Here is a 17204-nt window from a genome sequence, read left to right as displayed (position 1 = left end):
ACCTCTTCCCCCTACAAGGAATTCTTGAAAACATGAAGTCAACCTCAGCAAGAGGGTGGACTCCCCGCTGCTGGCCCCCAGGCCATCTTGTAGAGCAGTAAACGGAGTAGTCAGTGTAGGGTTTTGGAGTGATCAGCACTTCCGGAGTAGGCCACCAGCGTCACTTTTTTGAAGGCACACAAATTGGGATCGTCCCTCTTCCCCCATACACTGAACAGGCATTTGGGTGGGTGGGTGGGGCGTTATGATGATTCCTCCAAAGAACTTTAGGGGATCCTGGTGGCACTATCGCAATGCATTCTGTAGGAGCTACTCTCCCGGGCAGGCAGGCAGGGTAGGGATCCTACGCAGGTGCGCACACCAGGAAGCTTTGGGAGCTGGAGAGCAGAGGGCGGTGCTGGCCCGGATGGGCGGGCGGGACTCCTAATTCACGTGTGTGGCGAAGCCACTGAGAAAGGAAAGAGAAACCCAGAAAACCGGTTCTCCAGCCTTAGCTGTCCAGCCCCTACGTCAAAGTCCCTGGACTAAGTAAGGCAGGGACGCCCCTAAGGAAGAGCAACTTGGGGGCTGCCCCAGAGCCTGCGCCCCAGAGCTAATTACCTCGCTCGCTCGGAGTGCAGACTCTTAAAGGGAGGGGGCACTTTAGGGCTTTCCACGGATTCCCTGCAGGCTGGAGGCGTCGGGGTGGGGCGGGACGGGGGCGGAGGAGCGGCGGGAAAGGGGCCTTAATTCCCAGTTCGCCAACCCGAAAAACGAGGCTCAGCCAACCTTAAGGCAAATGTGTTATCTACCTTGCAGTCCCCGCGGGTCTTTGAGCCAAGGTTCCCTGGAGAGTAAAGTTGAATTCCTATCATCCTCAATTTCCTCACCGCGGAATCGCAGCGAGACCCACATCTCACAATCAACGTCACAGAATGGAGCCTTAAGACTGGGAGCTTTGGAGATGATTTTATCCAAATCCCCATTTCAGAGATGGAAAAACTGAAGCCCGAATGCATTGGGCAAGGGCAGGAGAGGGACTCGAACCCTGGTCTTTGAGCTCCAGTCGCGGTGCTCTTCCCGGCTGCGCGGTCCTGACTTCGGCGGCTCCTCTTGTTGCTCGCAAAAAAAACGCGGTGGCCGCAATGGCGGCCGACGTCGAAGGGGACGTGTATGTGCTGGTGGAGCACCCCTTCGAGTACACCAGCAAAGACGGGCGCCGTATCGTCATCCAGCCCAACGAGCGTTACCGACTGCTGCGCCGCAGCACCGAGCACTGGTGGCACGTGCGGCGCGAGCCTGGGGGTCGCCCCTTCTACCTCCCCGCGCAGTACGTGCGCGAGCTGCCCGCACTCGGTGACCCTGCCCCGGCCCCGCAGCCTTCCGTGCCGCAGCCGCGCCCCGCAGTCCCGGAGCCTCTGACCTACGACTACCGCTTCGTAAGCACCCCGGTGGGTGCCGATGGATCCTCCACCGAGCCCCGGGGACGCGCCAGCTCCCTGTGTGGCCCTGCGCGACAGCGCGCCGGAGGCCAGCGCAGCAGCCTGGCGCCGGGAGGACCCGCCTGCCTGTACGTGCGGCCCGCAGCGCCGGTGCGACCGGCGCAGTCGCTGGACGACTTGGCCCGCGGCGGCACCGCGCCCCCTGCCGGCCTCCTCGGTAGCGCCGGCCACTTCAAGGCCTCCAGCGTGGCGGGCTCCTGGGTTTGCCCGCGGCCCCTGGCGCGCAGCGACTCGGAGAACGTCTACGAGGCCATCCCGGACGTGCGCTGTCCTCCGCGGGAGGAGAGACCCAAGCAGGTATGTCGCCGCGGTCGAGGGGACCGGAGGGAGGTCGCAGTTGCGCAGAGCCCAGCTGATTTCTTAACTGAGGTCGTTGTTTGTCCCCCTCATCTCATTCATCGTGAATATTCATGTTCATGCAAAAAAATGTAAATGGGCGTGAATATACAGGGTACTGTCCCAAACCCTGCTCGGAGGTTAGCTAACCTAGGACAGGTCCGAGCACCGAATAACGTTCCTACAATGCCACCTGCTCTGTAAGGAGCAGTTTGAAGCTGTGGACTCTCACTCATTCTTCCCCAGAAGCTTAAGGTGGAGGTCGAGTCAGATGAGATGGTGGATGTGAAATTCGAGCATCTGCTTCTCTTTGGGACAGCCTCCAAATTTTCGGTTCCTTTAAAACAGAACTAGACGGAAACTCTTAATGGGCTTTTTTCGAGTTCAATTGCAGTGAGGTCTCTTTCGGAATCCGGTTGTGTTGATCTGAGACAGTGAATACAACACATTTTTAAACACTTATAGCCTCAGACTCCTCTTGCTCGGCCCTGTCATCTTAAACTTTCGAACCTTTTAGGGAGAAATGACCTGCGGGAGGGGTGCCCCCAAAGGGGTTGACATCTGCCACTCGCTGTGGCATTATCCAGAACTCACTTCCTCAGGCACAGAGTCCCAGGTGCCCTCACCCAGAAGGTGCGACCCCATAGAGCAGCTGCTTGGCCTTGCGACTTGTCCTTGAGGCTGAGTTCAGGGTTTGAAGCTACTGAAACCCGAATTTGACTCTGCTGGGTCACCTGCCAGCTGCTGACGAGCTCTGTCTCCTCGTATGTAAACAATACCCAAGGAATAAAGTTGCTGTGAACCTTAAACGCAGTGAGGCGTGGAAGCGCTTGGCAGGAGCTGGTGCGGGGAGAGCAGCTAGGGTCCCGCTGACTCGGCGTTGCCTGCAGCTCTGCGCCTCTGCGCTAAGGTTTCCGCAGATCATCCCTCCTCCTTCTGGCCACTGCAGAGAACAACACTCAACCGGCTTGAGTATCCGTGACGGATCAATGACTATGTCCTGCTTATCCGCCAGTCTGTGGTGTAGATGGCTAAACGCCCGCGCTTGGTTCTCCGACGCCCTTGAGCAGGCTCCCTTCCTCTAGAGAACTCCTGGCTCCTTCCAGATCATGGGTCCTAGTAATGTTAGGAATATGTCTACTGCCCCCATGAGTTTCCTGGCTATGGGAAATGGTCCCATGTGCAGAATTCTGGCCAAGGGATTGCTCACACTGTGTTAAAAAGCAAGGAGATGCATCCCCTTCACCCATGAACCAGGACTGTGCAAGCCTGTTCAAGGGTATCTATCCAATCTAGGCTCTGCGACCAAGGAAAAAGAGAATCGCCCAAATGTCAGAATCTCCTGAGAAATCTCCCCAGTTACCAGGATCCCTGACCTTTCCCCATCCTTCCCCCAGCTCCCAGCAGGTTCCTGTGAGCAGTTTGGGGACACAGTTGAAGGTGGGCTGGTACTGACACAGAAGGGACCAGGAAGTCTGCCAAGGACCTGACAGAGAGGCTGCTGCTGGCTCTAATTAACTCTGTGGCTTCAACAGAGGACTCAGCATCCCTGGCCCTGTTCACTCCTGTGTGCCGAGTATAACAATAACACATTCTCTGCTGTGGCTCTCCTGACACTCTGTCCCCAGCAAACCGCAGGGATGCTGAGTTTGTTCTCCCTTGGGAAGGAAACCCCACCCCTGCCCTGTCTTGTCCCAGGCAGCATGGGAAAGAATTCCCTGAAAGGTGAGCCTGGCAGTTTTCCAGAGTATATAGATACACACATGTGTGCACGTGCACACACATACACACACAAAAGACATAGATGCACACACACACACACCCAGAAGACATAGATGCACACACACACACACACACACACACACGTACCCCTACTCATATTACAACTCAGTCGTACTCACTACCCTCACTCATACCTTGGCCATGATTCCCTAAGTCGATTTGCTTACTCTTGTTTGTCCATTAAGCATCAATTGATCAGATGCCTCTCAAGTCCCCAGTGAGCTTTCAGTCCTAGAAATAATGGGAGCACAGAAACAGCCCTGGGAGGTACACTGTCTGGGATGGGACGCTGATAGCAGATGCCCCTGTCCCACCCTGTTCACACCTTAGGGAGCTGTACTGAGGCTGCTGTGGCACCAGGGCAGAGGGGAGGTGTGGACAGGCCTTCATGGAGACTTTGTAGTTCTGTCCCAACTCACGGTTTGTGCTGGCTCAGGCAGGGCTTTGTGGGAATTTGGACTTTATCCTGCAGCTTTTGGAAGGCTCTTAGTAAGGAAGAGAATGGATTTGAGAAGGACTCCTGTCTTCAGGGCTATAGTACATGGTGAAAAGGGGAGGGTCACGGAGTTTGGGGCCAGGGAGAAGCAGTTGGGCAGCTGAGGCCTAACTTCCCACTGGCGCTGGTGGGCAGACAGTGGCATTGTTTACATAGGCCTTGGAGGAAGGACAGGTTAGAGGGGAAAAAATGGGATGCACCTGAATAGAGTTGACTAAAGGAGGAAAAGAGGAAGTCAGGAGGAAACAAAGGGACCAAAGAGGAAAAGCAGAAGCCTAAAAGCCAAGGTGAATGTGCAGAAGTTCAAGTTAGACAAAGGCCGTAGGACGTTATCTGACGTAGGCACCAGAGACCAGCTTGTCAAGGGATTGCAGAAGACAGTGTGGGTCAGGGGCTGAAGGATGTGAGTGGAGAGGGTACGCAGGCGGGCAGGTGGGCAACCGTTTGGCAGAGAAGCCGGAGAAACGCTGTAGTCAGAGTAAGAAGGCAAAACAATCAAGGCATCCCAAAGTCTGAAACAGTAGATGAGGCCAGAGCAGGGAGGAGGGAGGAGGAGAGACATTTAGATAGGATCCCTGGAAGAAGGGAGTGGCTGAAAACGGGAGCAAAGGTGTGGACCGCGAGGTGTCACAGGTGACAGGACATCAGATGGGCCTGTTGTATACCAGCTCCATCCTTAGGGCGGGCTGCTCGGCAGGCATACCCAGAGAAGAAGGGTGTCTGTGCCACCTTCAGCGTTTTGTGTCCACAGCTCACGTAAGTACTGCAGACTCCTGCTGTATGCTGGTCATGGAGCGGGACACTGTGGACCCAGGATGCAGTAAGACACCGCCCTCTGTCCTCACAGTCACAGGTCTGCCTCACAGCTCAGTGCCTAGCAGCTCAGAAGGTGGCATGGGGCACTCTTTTGCCCCCAAAACAAACAGGGTTATAGAGGAAGTGCGTTCGGATCAGACCCAGGCCTCCTGACTCAAAACCCCACCCTAGCTACCAAATTTAGTCTCAGGAAAGTAGCCAGGGGTGAGGAGCCTTGTTCCTCTGGGCCAGAGCAGGGGGAGCAGAAGACAAGCAAATCCATTTTGTTCTGAGCACAGGGCCCAGCCCTGCAATCCTCCAGCCAGCACTGCTGACGTCCAGGTTACAATAGGGGAATTAGATAGTAAGGAGGCCATGACCAGCACTCCTGACAGGGCTAGGGTCACACAGGAAGCCAAGAGACAAAGTGGCCTCTGGGGCCATGTCTATAATCCCAGCTACTCGGGAGGCTGAGCAAGTCGGATCCTGTTTTCAAGAGTCCTTGAGCTACAGAGCAATGCCAAGCCAGCCTGATGCACTTAGTGGAACTCTGTCAAATAAAGGGTTAAAAAGAGGAGCTAGGGTGTACAAGGTCATGCCTAGCAGGTTTAAGACACAGGGTTCAATCCCCAATACCGCCCTCCCCCCTGTGGCCTCTGGCCTCTCTAGCTAGCAGATTTCAGGGTGTGGTCAAAATGCCTGCGCTAGCCTTGGAGGTAGGAAGACCCGGGGCACCGATGGACTAGGGCCCGCCCCTGTTGCCTGGGCATTGGCCACTGGCAGGACAGGTTACAGACCTTGCTGGGAACTTATGCAAACAGCCCCAGAGGCACTGCTCCTGAGCTTGGATCCAGCCTGAACTGGAAGGAGCCTCCTGGGCCCTCATTTCTCCCACCTCGGGGCCATCAGGAACTGTGAGTGATTTCCCCGGGGTACCGGGATCCTGGGGGAGAAAGGGACTGGCAGCTTTCTCTCTAGCCTCACTCCCAGATTCCCCACCTGATCCCTCCCTTCCTGTACACTTCCTGAGACACTTGTCTCAGGGACAGTCCCAGCCAACCATGTGTCTGAAAAGTTTGGGGTCAGTAAAAGCTTTTCAGGGAGTGGAGGCCAAATCAAGACATCCAGTGAGATGTCCCTGTCCCATTCAGTCCTGTCCAATCTGCTCACTCCCTCCACCCCTGTCTCCCAACAGCGCTCAGGAGCCCTAGCTTGGGAAGCTGCCCCCGGGTGGCTCAGCTGGTCTCTTTATACCTGACCTGGTCTTTTCCTCCCTGCTGACCCACAGGTTCCAGGACCTAGCCCCACCATCTGGCTTAGAGAAGAGTAGAGAGACCAGGGCTTCCCCTCTCCCCACCCCCTCCCAGCCTTACTTACCTTACCTACCCTGGCTACTCAAAATGCTCCTACTCACTGCCCTCGCCCCTGCAAGATGGGTGACTGGCTATCTCATGTCCTCTAGATGGTAGGGGGCTGAATTCTTCGTCACTCTTGGTCCCTGGTTCCCTTTAGCCCCTAGCCTTCAAGTTGGATCCCAGGATCAGCACACTCCTGCCACTCCCATCTGAACCCTGGACTTTTTTTTTTTTTCTGCCTTCCCTCTGTTAAGGAGTGGGAGGAGACAGTCCTCAATGCTGAATGTCAGTCGGATGGGTGATCAGTGCCAGGTCTTGAGGTACAGGAAGGCCCATGGCCATAGTAACTGGTAGTCAGGAATGTGTTCTGGGCTCCATGACAGAAAAGGGTCTGGGCTGGTGAGCAAAGGGACAGTGGCTATTGGCTGATGTCTGGGGGAGCTGGAACAGAGCCTGTGGCTCTGGGGCATAAGAATGCCTGGTTAAATTGAGGAAGCTCTGTTTCTAAGTTGAGGAAGGACTTTAGTGTTAAGGGGATTCCCAGATCGCTGCCTTTCCACTCAGCTCATCTGCCAGCTCTTGGGGGTCCTTATCCTCCATCTTTGGTCCTGTCTGGAGGTCTCCTGTGAGACTTTCAAGAAAGCATAGGGGCCAACTGGGCTGCTTCCGGACCCCAGCCTCCCTTTTCCTTATCCCTTCTCAGGAACATTCCCAGCCTGTTTGAATGTACGAATTACTGTACCCTCCCCTGTAAATGATTTGGCCTTCTTTTAAACGTTGGGGTAATGGGGAAATTGCAGTTTATTTCTGCCAACTTCGGGGTCCTCTTCCAGCATCTGCTTCCCCGGGCTTCCCTGTTGGGAGTTTGGCACAAGGCAGTCCAGTCAGCTGATGGGGGAAGGCAGCTCCTGTGGTTCTCACGCATTCTGTCAGAAATGGCACAACAGGCCCACAATGAAAGGAGAGCCCTGGCTGCAGGTAGCTTATTGTCCCGGAAGCAAGATAGGCCAACAAAAGCACCGTACCGTTAGGAGATGTGTGGCTAACATGTCCCCAAGGTGCCACAGAAGGCACTTTGGAAGTTTCTTCTCTCCAGTGATGGGATTGGCAGGAAACATCTCAGAATGCTTCCTGAAGGCAGAAAGTGATGTCACAGACAGTCCCAATGAATTCTGTAATTTCTTCCAATGAAACCTTCCAGATCAGCTTTCCCCATCATTGTCAGTAATCAATCTATTCCATTTATTTTACTAGTTCCCTAGTTAATTTTGGCTATTGATATCTTGTTAGGAGAGTATTCATCTTGTTAGGAGAGGTGTAAAATTTCCACCTCTGAAATTCCGTATGACCTGGGGGAGACGGCACACATCTGCTGAGCCAGCGTTTGGGAAGTCAAAGCAGGAGAACCATGAGGTCAAAGCCGGCCGGGACAACGTACCAAGAACTCATCTCGAAAACGAAAAGAAACCTAGGCCAACTGCCTGTCTTGTAGCAGGAGCATTCGTTCTGCTCATGTTTCGTTTAACAGCCGATTCCCTCTGCGGGATTTCGTTGATCTGGATTTTATTGCCGTGTTTTGCACTCCTTGGTTAGCCTTGTGTCTTCCCTCTCTGGGGGTGGGGGTGGAGTTGGCTTCCCTTTTCTTCTGTCATATTTTCCATTTCATCAATGGCTTCTTCCTCCATCCTTGCTTCCCTAACCAAATGAGAGTTCTCCATCCAGTCTCGAAGCTTATTGAACCTGCCGGGCAGCAGACTTGTCCCTGTCAGCGTAGGACTCTTTTTTATTGTATGGCTTTCGCTTCCTTGGTTTTCTTTTACTTGAGAGTTTGCTCTCCTGAGTGGGTCCCACTGCTTTATCTTTTCCCCTATCCTTTTGTACTTGTGCTGTGACATTGGAAAGAATTCCTTCTGCTTGAACTTGAGCCCACAAATCTGAATCTGATGGTGATATCTTTTTGGTGAGTACAATGATACATTTTAAAGTCCTTTTTAAAGCTCCTTACTTGGTCAAACTCTCCTTAAGACTTCTCATTTGTTGTTTAAGTTAGAATTGCATTGATCAGCCCTTCCTTTTGCTAATAGTCTTGAATGTTTTAGTGGAAATATGTATGCAGACTTTTTTTTTAAATATTTTCCCCCCCAAACCACAGTTTCTCTGTCTAACCCCAGCTGTCCTGGAACCTACTATGTAGATCAGGCTGGCCTCAAACCTGAGACCTCCCCCTGCCTCTGTTCTGTAGCGCTAGGACTGAAGGTGTGTGCCACCGCTGCCAACTTTAAAATAGCATTTATTTTATTTTGTGTGCACATTTGTCTGTGTGAGGGCATTGGATCTCCTGGAACTGGAGTTACAGACAATTGTCAGTCACTTGTGGGTGCTGGGTTGAACCCAGGTCCTCAGAAAGCAGCCAACGCTCTTAACAGCTAAGCCATCTCTCAAGCCCTATAATGTTATTTTTTAATTGACATAGCAGTCATACACATTTGTAGCACACACAGTGAGATTTCCATAAGTGTATAAAAGGTATGATTAGTGTAATCATATCGATCAACACAGACTTCATTATTTCTTTGTGATGGGAACGTTCAAGCCCCTCTCTACTAGCTATTTTTTAACTGTAGAACTATTTGGTGTCAAGCACAGGTGCTCCTCAGGACTCTGGAGTGCAGAAAGCTACTCCTCCATCTAACTGAGCCCCTAGACCCCCTGGCCGTTCCTTCCCTGTCACACCTCACACACACCCTTCCCAAGCTCTGGTAACCACTATTCTGTGTTCTATTTCTTCAAAACCAACTTTCCAGTCCCCACCGTGAAGTGGGAACACACACAAGTTATTGTTCATGCCTGGTTTATTTCACTTAACACAGTGTCCTCTAGTTACATCCATGCACTTACAGAGAACTTCACTCTACTGTGGCTGCACAGAATTCTACTGTGTTTGGTATTCCACAGTGTTGTGTCTTCTTTACTCATCCTTTGATGGACAGCTGGGTGGATTCTGTGTGTTGGCTCTTGGGAGCAGAGCCACAATGATCATGGTAGTGCAGATGTCTTCTTAACATGCTGACTTCGGTTTCTTTGACTGTGTGCCCATGGTGAAGTGGCTGCAGCATATTTGTTCTATTTCTAGCTTTGGGGGAACACTCACGTTGATTTGCATACTATTTACATCCCACCCATGCTGCCGGGGAATTCTGCTTTCCCCCCAGTACATCACTAGCATTTGCTACTTTTTTCCCTAGATTTTAAAATGTATGTGTATGCATGTTTGCCTGTGTGTTTATTGCACCATATGCCTGCAGAGGCCAGCAGAGGCCAGCAGAGGCCAGCAGAGGGGGTCAGACCCCCGGAACTGGAGTTACAGGCAGGTGTGAGCCGCTCAGTGTGGGTGCTGGGAACCGAACCTGGATCCTCAGCGGGAACAACACAACTCATCCCTGCTGAGCCATCTCCAGCCTCCACCTGTTACCTTTAGTTTTATAAATTTTCTTTTCAACTTTAATTTTTTTTCAGTGCTGGAGATAAAATCCTGTCTTAGAGATTTTTTTTTAAACCAGACACAATATCACGTGCTTGTGTCTGCTACACTCTGGAAACTGAGGCACAAGGATCATTTGTACCCAGGAATTCGAGACTACTCCGAACAACCTAGTAAGACTTGGGCAAGAGTGGCGCACCCCTCTAATCCCCGCAGTCCGGAGGCAGAGGCGGGGGATATCTGTGAGTTTGAGGCTAGCCAGGTCTACATAGCCAAGGCTACATAGTAAGACCCTGTTCCCCCGCCCCCCAAAAAAGACCCTGTCTCAACTTCTCAATTTAAAAAGAAAAAAGATTTCTTTAATCACATTTATGTAAGTCCAGCAAGTTGGTCCTCACAGTTTCAATACTTTGGGAGACTAAAGCAGGAAGATTGGAAATCGGAGGCTAACATGGTCAGTTTATCAGGACTCTGTCTCAAAATAAAAAATTAAAAAAAAAAAATCTAGAATGTAGCTGAGCAGTAGGGCCCTTGCTTAGCCTCCAAGAATCCTTGGGTTCAATTCCAGGTGCCACAAAAAAGTAAAACATTTTCAATACAAAAATTTTCAAATGTATTTTCATTTATTTTGTGGCTCTTAAACCTCAGTGCTTTATCATAGACTTAGTTAAACTGTTACAAAGGTCCTAAGACACACAGTCATGTGTCACTCACCCATGAGGACACATCCTAAGGAATGCATTGTTAGGTGATTTCATTGTCTTGTGGGTGTCATGGGGTGTATTTGACCAAACCTAGATGGCAAACAGGTTGGTCACCCGGCATGACTTTCTGTTGTGATCAAGAGACAAAGTAACCAAACGTATGAGGCTACTGGCCATTTCACAGGGAAGTGTCTGTCCTAAGTGTGTGTGTGTGGGGGGGCACTGCACTAATGATTGCTGAGGCTTAGGTCGCAGGTGCATGCATTTGTCAGGCACTGTGCTCTGTACGCCCTACCTAGTTGCTTGTGCTATAGGTTTGTGTATACAGCTGCCAAGGTCACAGATGTGTCTACCCTGCCAACACCAGGAGCTGTGACTAATGCCTGGTGCTGTCACTTATGGTGCCAATGTGACTCAGGGAATAAGAATGCTTCAGCTAAAAAAGAAAGGAAGGAAGGAAGGAAGGAAGGAAGGAAGGAAGGAAGGAAAAAGAAATTGATCTCAACTCCATAGAATTCTCATCAGAATACTACCATTGATGGTTGTTCATCAAAGTGCCCATGTGCACAGCTGTGGATGATGTGTACGCTCAAATTTTGTGAACTTTTCCTTTTCTTTATTTTGCATCAAATTCTGCCTCAACTTCTTTGGTGCCAAGATTACAAGACATAAGGAAGTGAACCACCATGGAGGAGGAGGTGTGGTGAGGGTGGGGGGAGAGAGAGAGGTGAGGCCTCCATAGCTGGTGAGACTCTAGAGATCCAGGTCAAGGAAGCCGACTGGAACAGGAGGCCCCTGCGCCCTACATTAAAGCCAGGGAAACGTCTGAGGAGTGGGTGGGTAAAAGGCCACCCCTTGTCGCACTTCCCTACCTAGGCAGTTAGGTTAGAAGTCACAGTCTTACCGGCCAGCCCAGTGGTCCTTGATGGGCTCTGCAGGCAGTCTGCCAGCAGTACTTCTAGTATGTACCCGGGAGAAGCCCACCCAGGAGGAGCAGGCTCAGCAGGCAGTTCCCCGAGGTCTCGTACAGAGGCTGGGGCTGAGTCTGGTGCTGAGGGCGCCCAATCCGAAACCCAGAACCAGGAAAGCAGAAGCACGCCCTGCTTTCTCACCAGCGCCCGCGCTGCGGGTGTGGGAACTCAGCGGCCAGCTGGATTTTCACAGAAACCAGCCCTGGGGACAGGGAAGAAGACAGCCCCACGCTATAGAGATCCCCGCCCCCACACCTCTGGATGTCTGTTTATTCTGTGTTGATTGAGATAATTCAGCCCTAACCCCACTGTGAGGTAGGGGTTGAGGTAGGGCACCTGGCCTGGGCTGCACAATCACCCCAGGGAGCAGTGAAAGGCTTTGTCTGGGATGCGGCAGTGACCATTGCCCCCCCCCCTTTACAGTAGTGAGCATCCCCCATTGCCCCCCGTACAGTAGTGAGCATCCCCCATTGCCCCCGTACAGTAGTGAGCATCCCCCATTGCCCCCGTACAGTAGTGAGCATCCCCATTGCCCCCGTACAGTAGTGAGCATCCCCCATTGCCCCCATACAGTAGTGAGCATCCCCCATTGCCCCCCGTACAGTAGCGAGCATCCCCCATTGCCCCCGTACAGTAGTGAGCATCCCCCATTGCCCCCGTACAGTAGTGAGCATGTAGCTCTCAGCCTGGCCTGGCTGGATACAGAGAGAAACACAAGTCTCTGGCTCCTAGGAAGTTGTAGCAGGGCAACATTGAGGCAAAAAGCGCAGTTCCTTCCTGCTGTCCTGCCACCCAATCTGAGAGGCAAAGAGTGGGCAGGCTCAGTGAGTGGGTGGAGGCCAGTCCCTGCCCATCCCTGGCTGAGTCTTTGATTTAGGCCCTCTCTCTCTTTCTCCCTCCCTACCTTCTCTCTTGTTTCTCTTTAGAGACAATTCTCACTATATAGCCAAGAGGCTACAGTGGATAAATTCCAGGCTACCTTTGAATTTACAGCCCTGCCTCAGTCTCCTGAGTGCTGGATTACAGGCTTGTGCCTTTATATGTTCTATGTTTTGGGACATTTATTTTACCTCTCAACGGAGAGGACAAGATTTTCCTCTTGTACAGGCTCCTACACACACACACACACACACACACACACACACCTCCTCCCTTCTAGAGTTTTGGCGGTGAGGCCAGCCTGGGAGAGGCGGATGGAGTGCCAGGCAGCTAGTCTGTGCTGGTGGCTCTGGTCCCACCTGCTGTGTAACTCTCAGCGTGGTGTGCTTGTGGGCACCAGTTGTGGCCATCACTTCCGCTTGCTGGGAGAAGGGAAGCCACTTTAGCCTGAGAGCTGGCCTGAGCATCCAGAGCAGTACCCTGCGTCCTGGGGGCTTCTGACGGAGCCGTGAAGTGGATGCCAAAAGAGCGAAGGACCACAGACTCAGCCTTTTGTGTTCTCAGCAAGTGTTCCAATTCTGTCGTGTCTCCGTGCGATTTCTGAAATGGGATACCAGGCAGGGAGTCAGAGGCCAAACTGGAAACAAGCCGGGACCCATGGACACAGGGCTCATGAAGGAAGAGCCTCTTGGGGAAGGGCAGGACGGACAAGATGGTCGCCAAGGACTTGGTGGAGCAGCCCCAGATGCTCACCTGGAGTATGCTGGGTCCACTGTGTGTGCTTGGGTTGGAGTGTCACCTGCATAAGGCGGTGGACAGAGGAGAAATCAGAAGCGGGGTGGGCAGCTGGTTGGTGTTCTTTCTCTAAGTCCTCAGGGGAGGGTGGACAGATTCACACACAGATGCAGAGACACCTCTGAAGATCAGTGTGTGCGGCCACCCGGGCAGAAGAGGGCAGGTATGGCTTGGTGACCAAGTCTGGAGGAGACAGGGCCAGGTGGTCAAGTGGGAAGACAGTGGTATGGCCACTGCCTCTTCCGTTCTCATGGCTGGCAGAGTCTAGACACCAGCTTCCCCATACCACTTGCGTCCAAACCCCTTCCTCATCTGAACGTCTTTCCACAACCTTCCCCTTCACATCCTCACAGCCACAGGAGCTACGCGGTACCCCAGGCTAGCCCAGGCTGAAGCCCTCTCCTCAGTTCTTCCTTCACCTGTGCCTGATGAGGCCTGAGCCCATCTTCCATCCCACCTGTGACTTAGGTATGAGCATCTTGGTACAGGCTGCTCTGAGCTACATCTGGAGCTGAGATTTAAACATCCTCTGTCACCAGAGCACTGAGCACAGGGGGACAGCCAGTAGAGTCCCGGAAACATGAAAACACCCCAATCTGCGCCACCCCCCACCCATCAGGCAACCTTGTCTCAGGCACTTCCGCAGCCCTGACAGGAAACCAGTCACAGACTCAGCCTCGCGCCATCTCAAGGCAACTTCTTGTTTCCCAGTTGCCCTGTGCCAGCCCAGAGTTGTGATCCTGGGCTCCACCCCCTAAAAACTTCCCAGGCTGTATCCCAGCAACCCAGAGGGGCCGGGATGGTGGACATGATTGCCAAACTGGCCAGGAGGCAGAGCCGGGCCCTGCGGGCACAGGTAAGGATAGAAGGAAGGAGTCGGGGACAGGCTCAGCCTCTGCCCCAGCAGCCGCGGGCCTTCTGGGTTCTGAACTGTAGCAGGTCTGCACCACACTGCTGGGAGCTGGTTGTAGCTCAGAGCGGTGTATGTCAGGTGATCTCAGCACTTTCCCTCTCAGAGGCCTTCCCTGTCCAAGGGAGCACAGAGAGATCTGAGATGCCCAGCTTGCGACAAGAGAGACAGGGCTTCCGCCACTGTGGATGAGGACGTGGGGCGGGGGAAGGGGCATCTGGGGTGGGGGGTTGAAGGTAAGGAGTGCATAACCATAAAGAATTGAAGGGGGATCTCTGTGGTGAGCATTAAAGGTCTCTCTTGGCTCAGCCCTCTGACCAGAGGTGGGGAGGCCTCTTCCTCTTCCCTGCCCAGCCGCTGTGTCTACACGGTACAACTTGATACTATTTTTAGACTGTGGCAGCATGTGGATCTCCAGAGTGGGGGCCAGCTTGGCAGGCCCCACTATCTCCCCCCCAAAAAAAGGCACAGTGAAGGGCCTACACAGACCCAGGAGCAATGAGAGCCCAGCTGAACCCCACCAGCGGAGGAAAGTCCCTTTAGCTCATCGCTGAGGGAGGGGGACCCATGGAGAGGTCCAGAGTTTGAGGGAGCAGTGACTACTACAGTTCCATGGCCACAGCTCCTAAAAGGAGTGGTTCTGCCTGCTTCCCTCTATGGGGGTCCCTATCTTCCACCCCAAGCATTTAGTGTCTCTGGACAGCGCGTCTTCCTAATGCTTCCTGTCCCCACCATATGTCTCTGCATCATCTCTTCTTGTGATAGCCCTGTCACTGCAGGGACCTAACTCTCTCTCTCCTCAGCATCCCCATACCTGCCGGTGTGTCCTCTAGTTGAGTCCCTTAGCTTCAACGGTCTGGCAAGTATAATCCCTCCTCCAAAGAGCCCAGCAGCACCTCAGCCTCTCCACACCAGCCATGGACCCTTCCGGCCACCGCCACCGCCACTGCCACCACCACCCATCCTGGAACAGCAAGGCCACACAGTCCCAGTGTATCTAGGTGTGGGGCAGGAAGCATATCTGGCCTCTCTGCTCCCTCTCATCCTGGTGTCTGTCCTGTCCCAGTGACTCTCCTGGGCTCTGTGGCTCAAACTTTCGTCCCCAGCAAATCCTTTCTCACACTCTGTGCTGTTTGTTTCTAACGTTTGCTACAGGACTGACTTGCACATTACAGCAGTGTTTGAATAGATCCATTATATACTTCAGGGCATTGTCTCTCCTGAGGGGGGCAGTGGCATCTGCCACATCATCCTATGTCGTGCTCACAAGAGATGCAGGCCTTGGGGAAAGGGAGAGGGCTCCGTGGGTAAAGCACTCACTGTGTAAGCCTGAGACAGGGTTCAGATCCTTGGCACACGTGTAAATGCCAGGTGGGCATGGTGGTCTGCCTATAATCCCAGCGCTGGGGAGGCAGAGACAGGGGATCACTAAATCAGTGAGCTCTGGCTTCAAGTAAGAGACCCCACCTCAAGGTGGAGAGCCATCAAGGGAGACAGCCACTGTCAACCTCAGACCATACACATGCACACGAATGTGCACCCACATTCATACACACACATGTACGGGACTACACAAGGAAGGGGAGAGAAGGAAGGAAGGAAGGAAGGAAGGAAGGAAGGAAGGAAGGAAGGAAGGAAGGAAGGAAGGAAGGAAGGAAGGAAGGAAGAGGGTCAGGTTGGTGGGCAACTCCCCAACCTCCAAGGCACAATGCCACTGGACCCTAACAAAGCGATGATTGTCTTAATCCTCTCCACTGAGAGACGGTGGCCTGAGGCTCCCCAAGGAGCAAAGTTCGCGTGGGGAGGATGGGAGAGAAGGACAGTCAGGCCAAGGGGACAGCCTAAGGAAGAGGACAGTGAGGAAGTGGATAGGGACTTCTTCTGGTGAGGTGGGCTAGCCTGGGGTAGCTGGAATACAGGAATACACATGAGGTTTGGGGTCAGGGAGAAAGGAGAAGTATGCAGAAGGCCCTGTCTCCACCACATGAGCCCGGAGGGATAAAGGAGAAGAATCGGTGGCTCATCCTGCGGGCTAGTCAGGACCTGTACCCTGACTAGCCCACCAACCTGACCCTCTTCCTTCTTTTCTTCCTTCCTTCCTTCCTTCCTTCCTTCCTTCCTTCCTTCCTTCCTTCCTTCCTTCCTTCCTTCCTTCCTTCCTGCTAGTCTGCTTGTCAGAACCTGTAACCTCCCATGTCTCACCATGCCTTTAATTTTTTTATCCTATTTTATTTATTTATTGCGTGCCCACATAATCATGTGTGTCACGGCACATGGGAAGTCAGAGGACAGCTTGGCAGAGTCAGTTCCCTCGCTCCACTGAGTGGGTCCTAGGGTTCAAACTCAGGTGGTCAGGCTTGGCGGCAAGCACCTTTAACTGCTGCACCCTCTCGCTGGCCCCTCCCTCTGCAGTCTTTCCCAGCAGTGACTGTCACTGAGAAGCTTCACTCACTGCTGCACCCTACACCTGCCATGTGTGCACGGGAGGCCAATTCTGCCAAGCAGGGACTTGCGTCCACTTGTTCTCTGCTGCATTCCCAGCATCCGGATCAGTTCCTGCCACACGGCAGAGCAGAGGGATCTTAGGAGTAAGATGCGTGATGGGGGGGGGGGTTTAATATTTACTTAGTTCCCTGTGTGTGAGTACAAACACTCATGTATGTGCATGCATCACGTGTGTGCCTGGTGCCCAAAGATGTCAGAAGAGGGCATCGAATCCCCTGGAATTGGAGTTAGGGAGTTGTGAGCCACCATGTGGGGGCTGAGAACTGATCTCAGGTCCTCTGCAAGAGCAGCAAATGTTCTTAACCCACAGAGCCATCTCTCCAGTCCCAAATGTGTGCTTTTTGTCTTCCTTCCTAAAACCCAGGGAGAAGCCATGTTGAGTAGGCCATGCTTCCCCTTACACACGTGTCCTGGCCAACAGAGGAGGAACATTTGTGATGAGTTTATCTTAGTACATTTACCGTGTCTGTGTGAGTGTGTTCCAGCGCACATATGGAAGACAGAAGGCAACCTGTGCTAATCAGTGCTTGCCTTTCAGCGCGTGGGTCCCGAGGATCAAACTCAGGTCACCGTGCTGGCTCACTGAGCCATCTTGTCAGTCCATTTTGTGTTTTCCTTAAAAAAAACAAAACAAAAACTAGTGTTACAAAAATTGGAATCTAAAAAAACAAAAGGAATCTCCAAACCTTTTGAAGGAAAAAGAACTAGCATGGA

General features: G+C 52.7%; 1 protein-coding gene across 4 annotated transcripts in view; it reads left to right on the top strand.

Moving 5' to 3' along the window:
- Arhgap27 (Rho GTPase activating protein 27) overlaps positions 1-17204 on the top strand; it is a 29386-nt gene that overhangs the window by 1369 nt on the left and 10813 nt on the right. For 2 of the 4 annotated variants that reach the window (XM_057774892.1, XM_057774891.1), the window contains one exon: positions 799-1778. In XM_057774892.1, the coding sequence (XP_057630875.1) occupies positions 993-1778 (786 nt within the window). In that variant the 5' untranslated portion in view covers positions 799-992. Of the gene's footprint in view, positions 1-798; positions 1779-8184; positions 8206-13805; positions 13932-17204 lie in introns of those variants that run through there. The other 2 variants (XM_057774894.1, XM_057774893.1) reach the window with 2 other exon arrangements.

The sequence above is a fragment of the Chionomys nivalis genome, chromosome 7 (genome assembly GCF_950005125.1).
Source record: "Chionomys nivalis chromosome 7, mChiNiv1.1, whole genome shotgun sequence".
Classification (NCBI taxonomy): Eukaryota; Metazoa; Chordata; class Mammalia; order Rodentia; family Cricetidae; genus Chionomys; species Chionomys nivalis.
The sequence above is the reverse complement of the archived record's forward strand: the minus strand, read 5'-3'. Positions and strand labels throughout refer to the sequence as shown.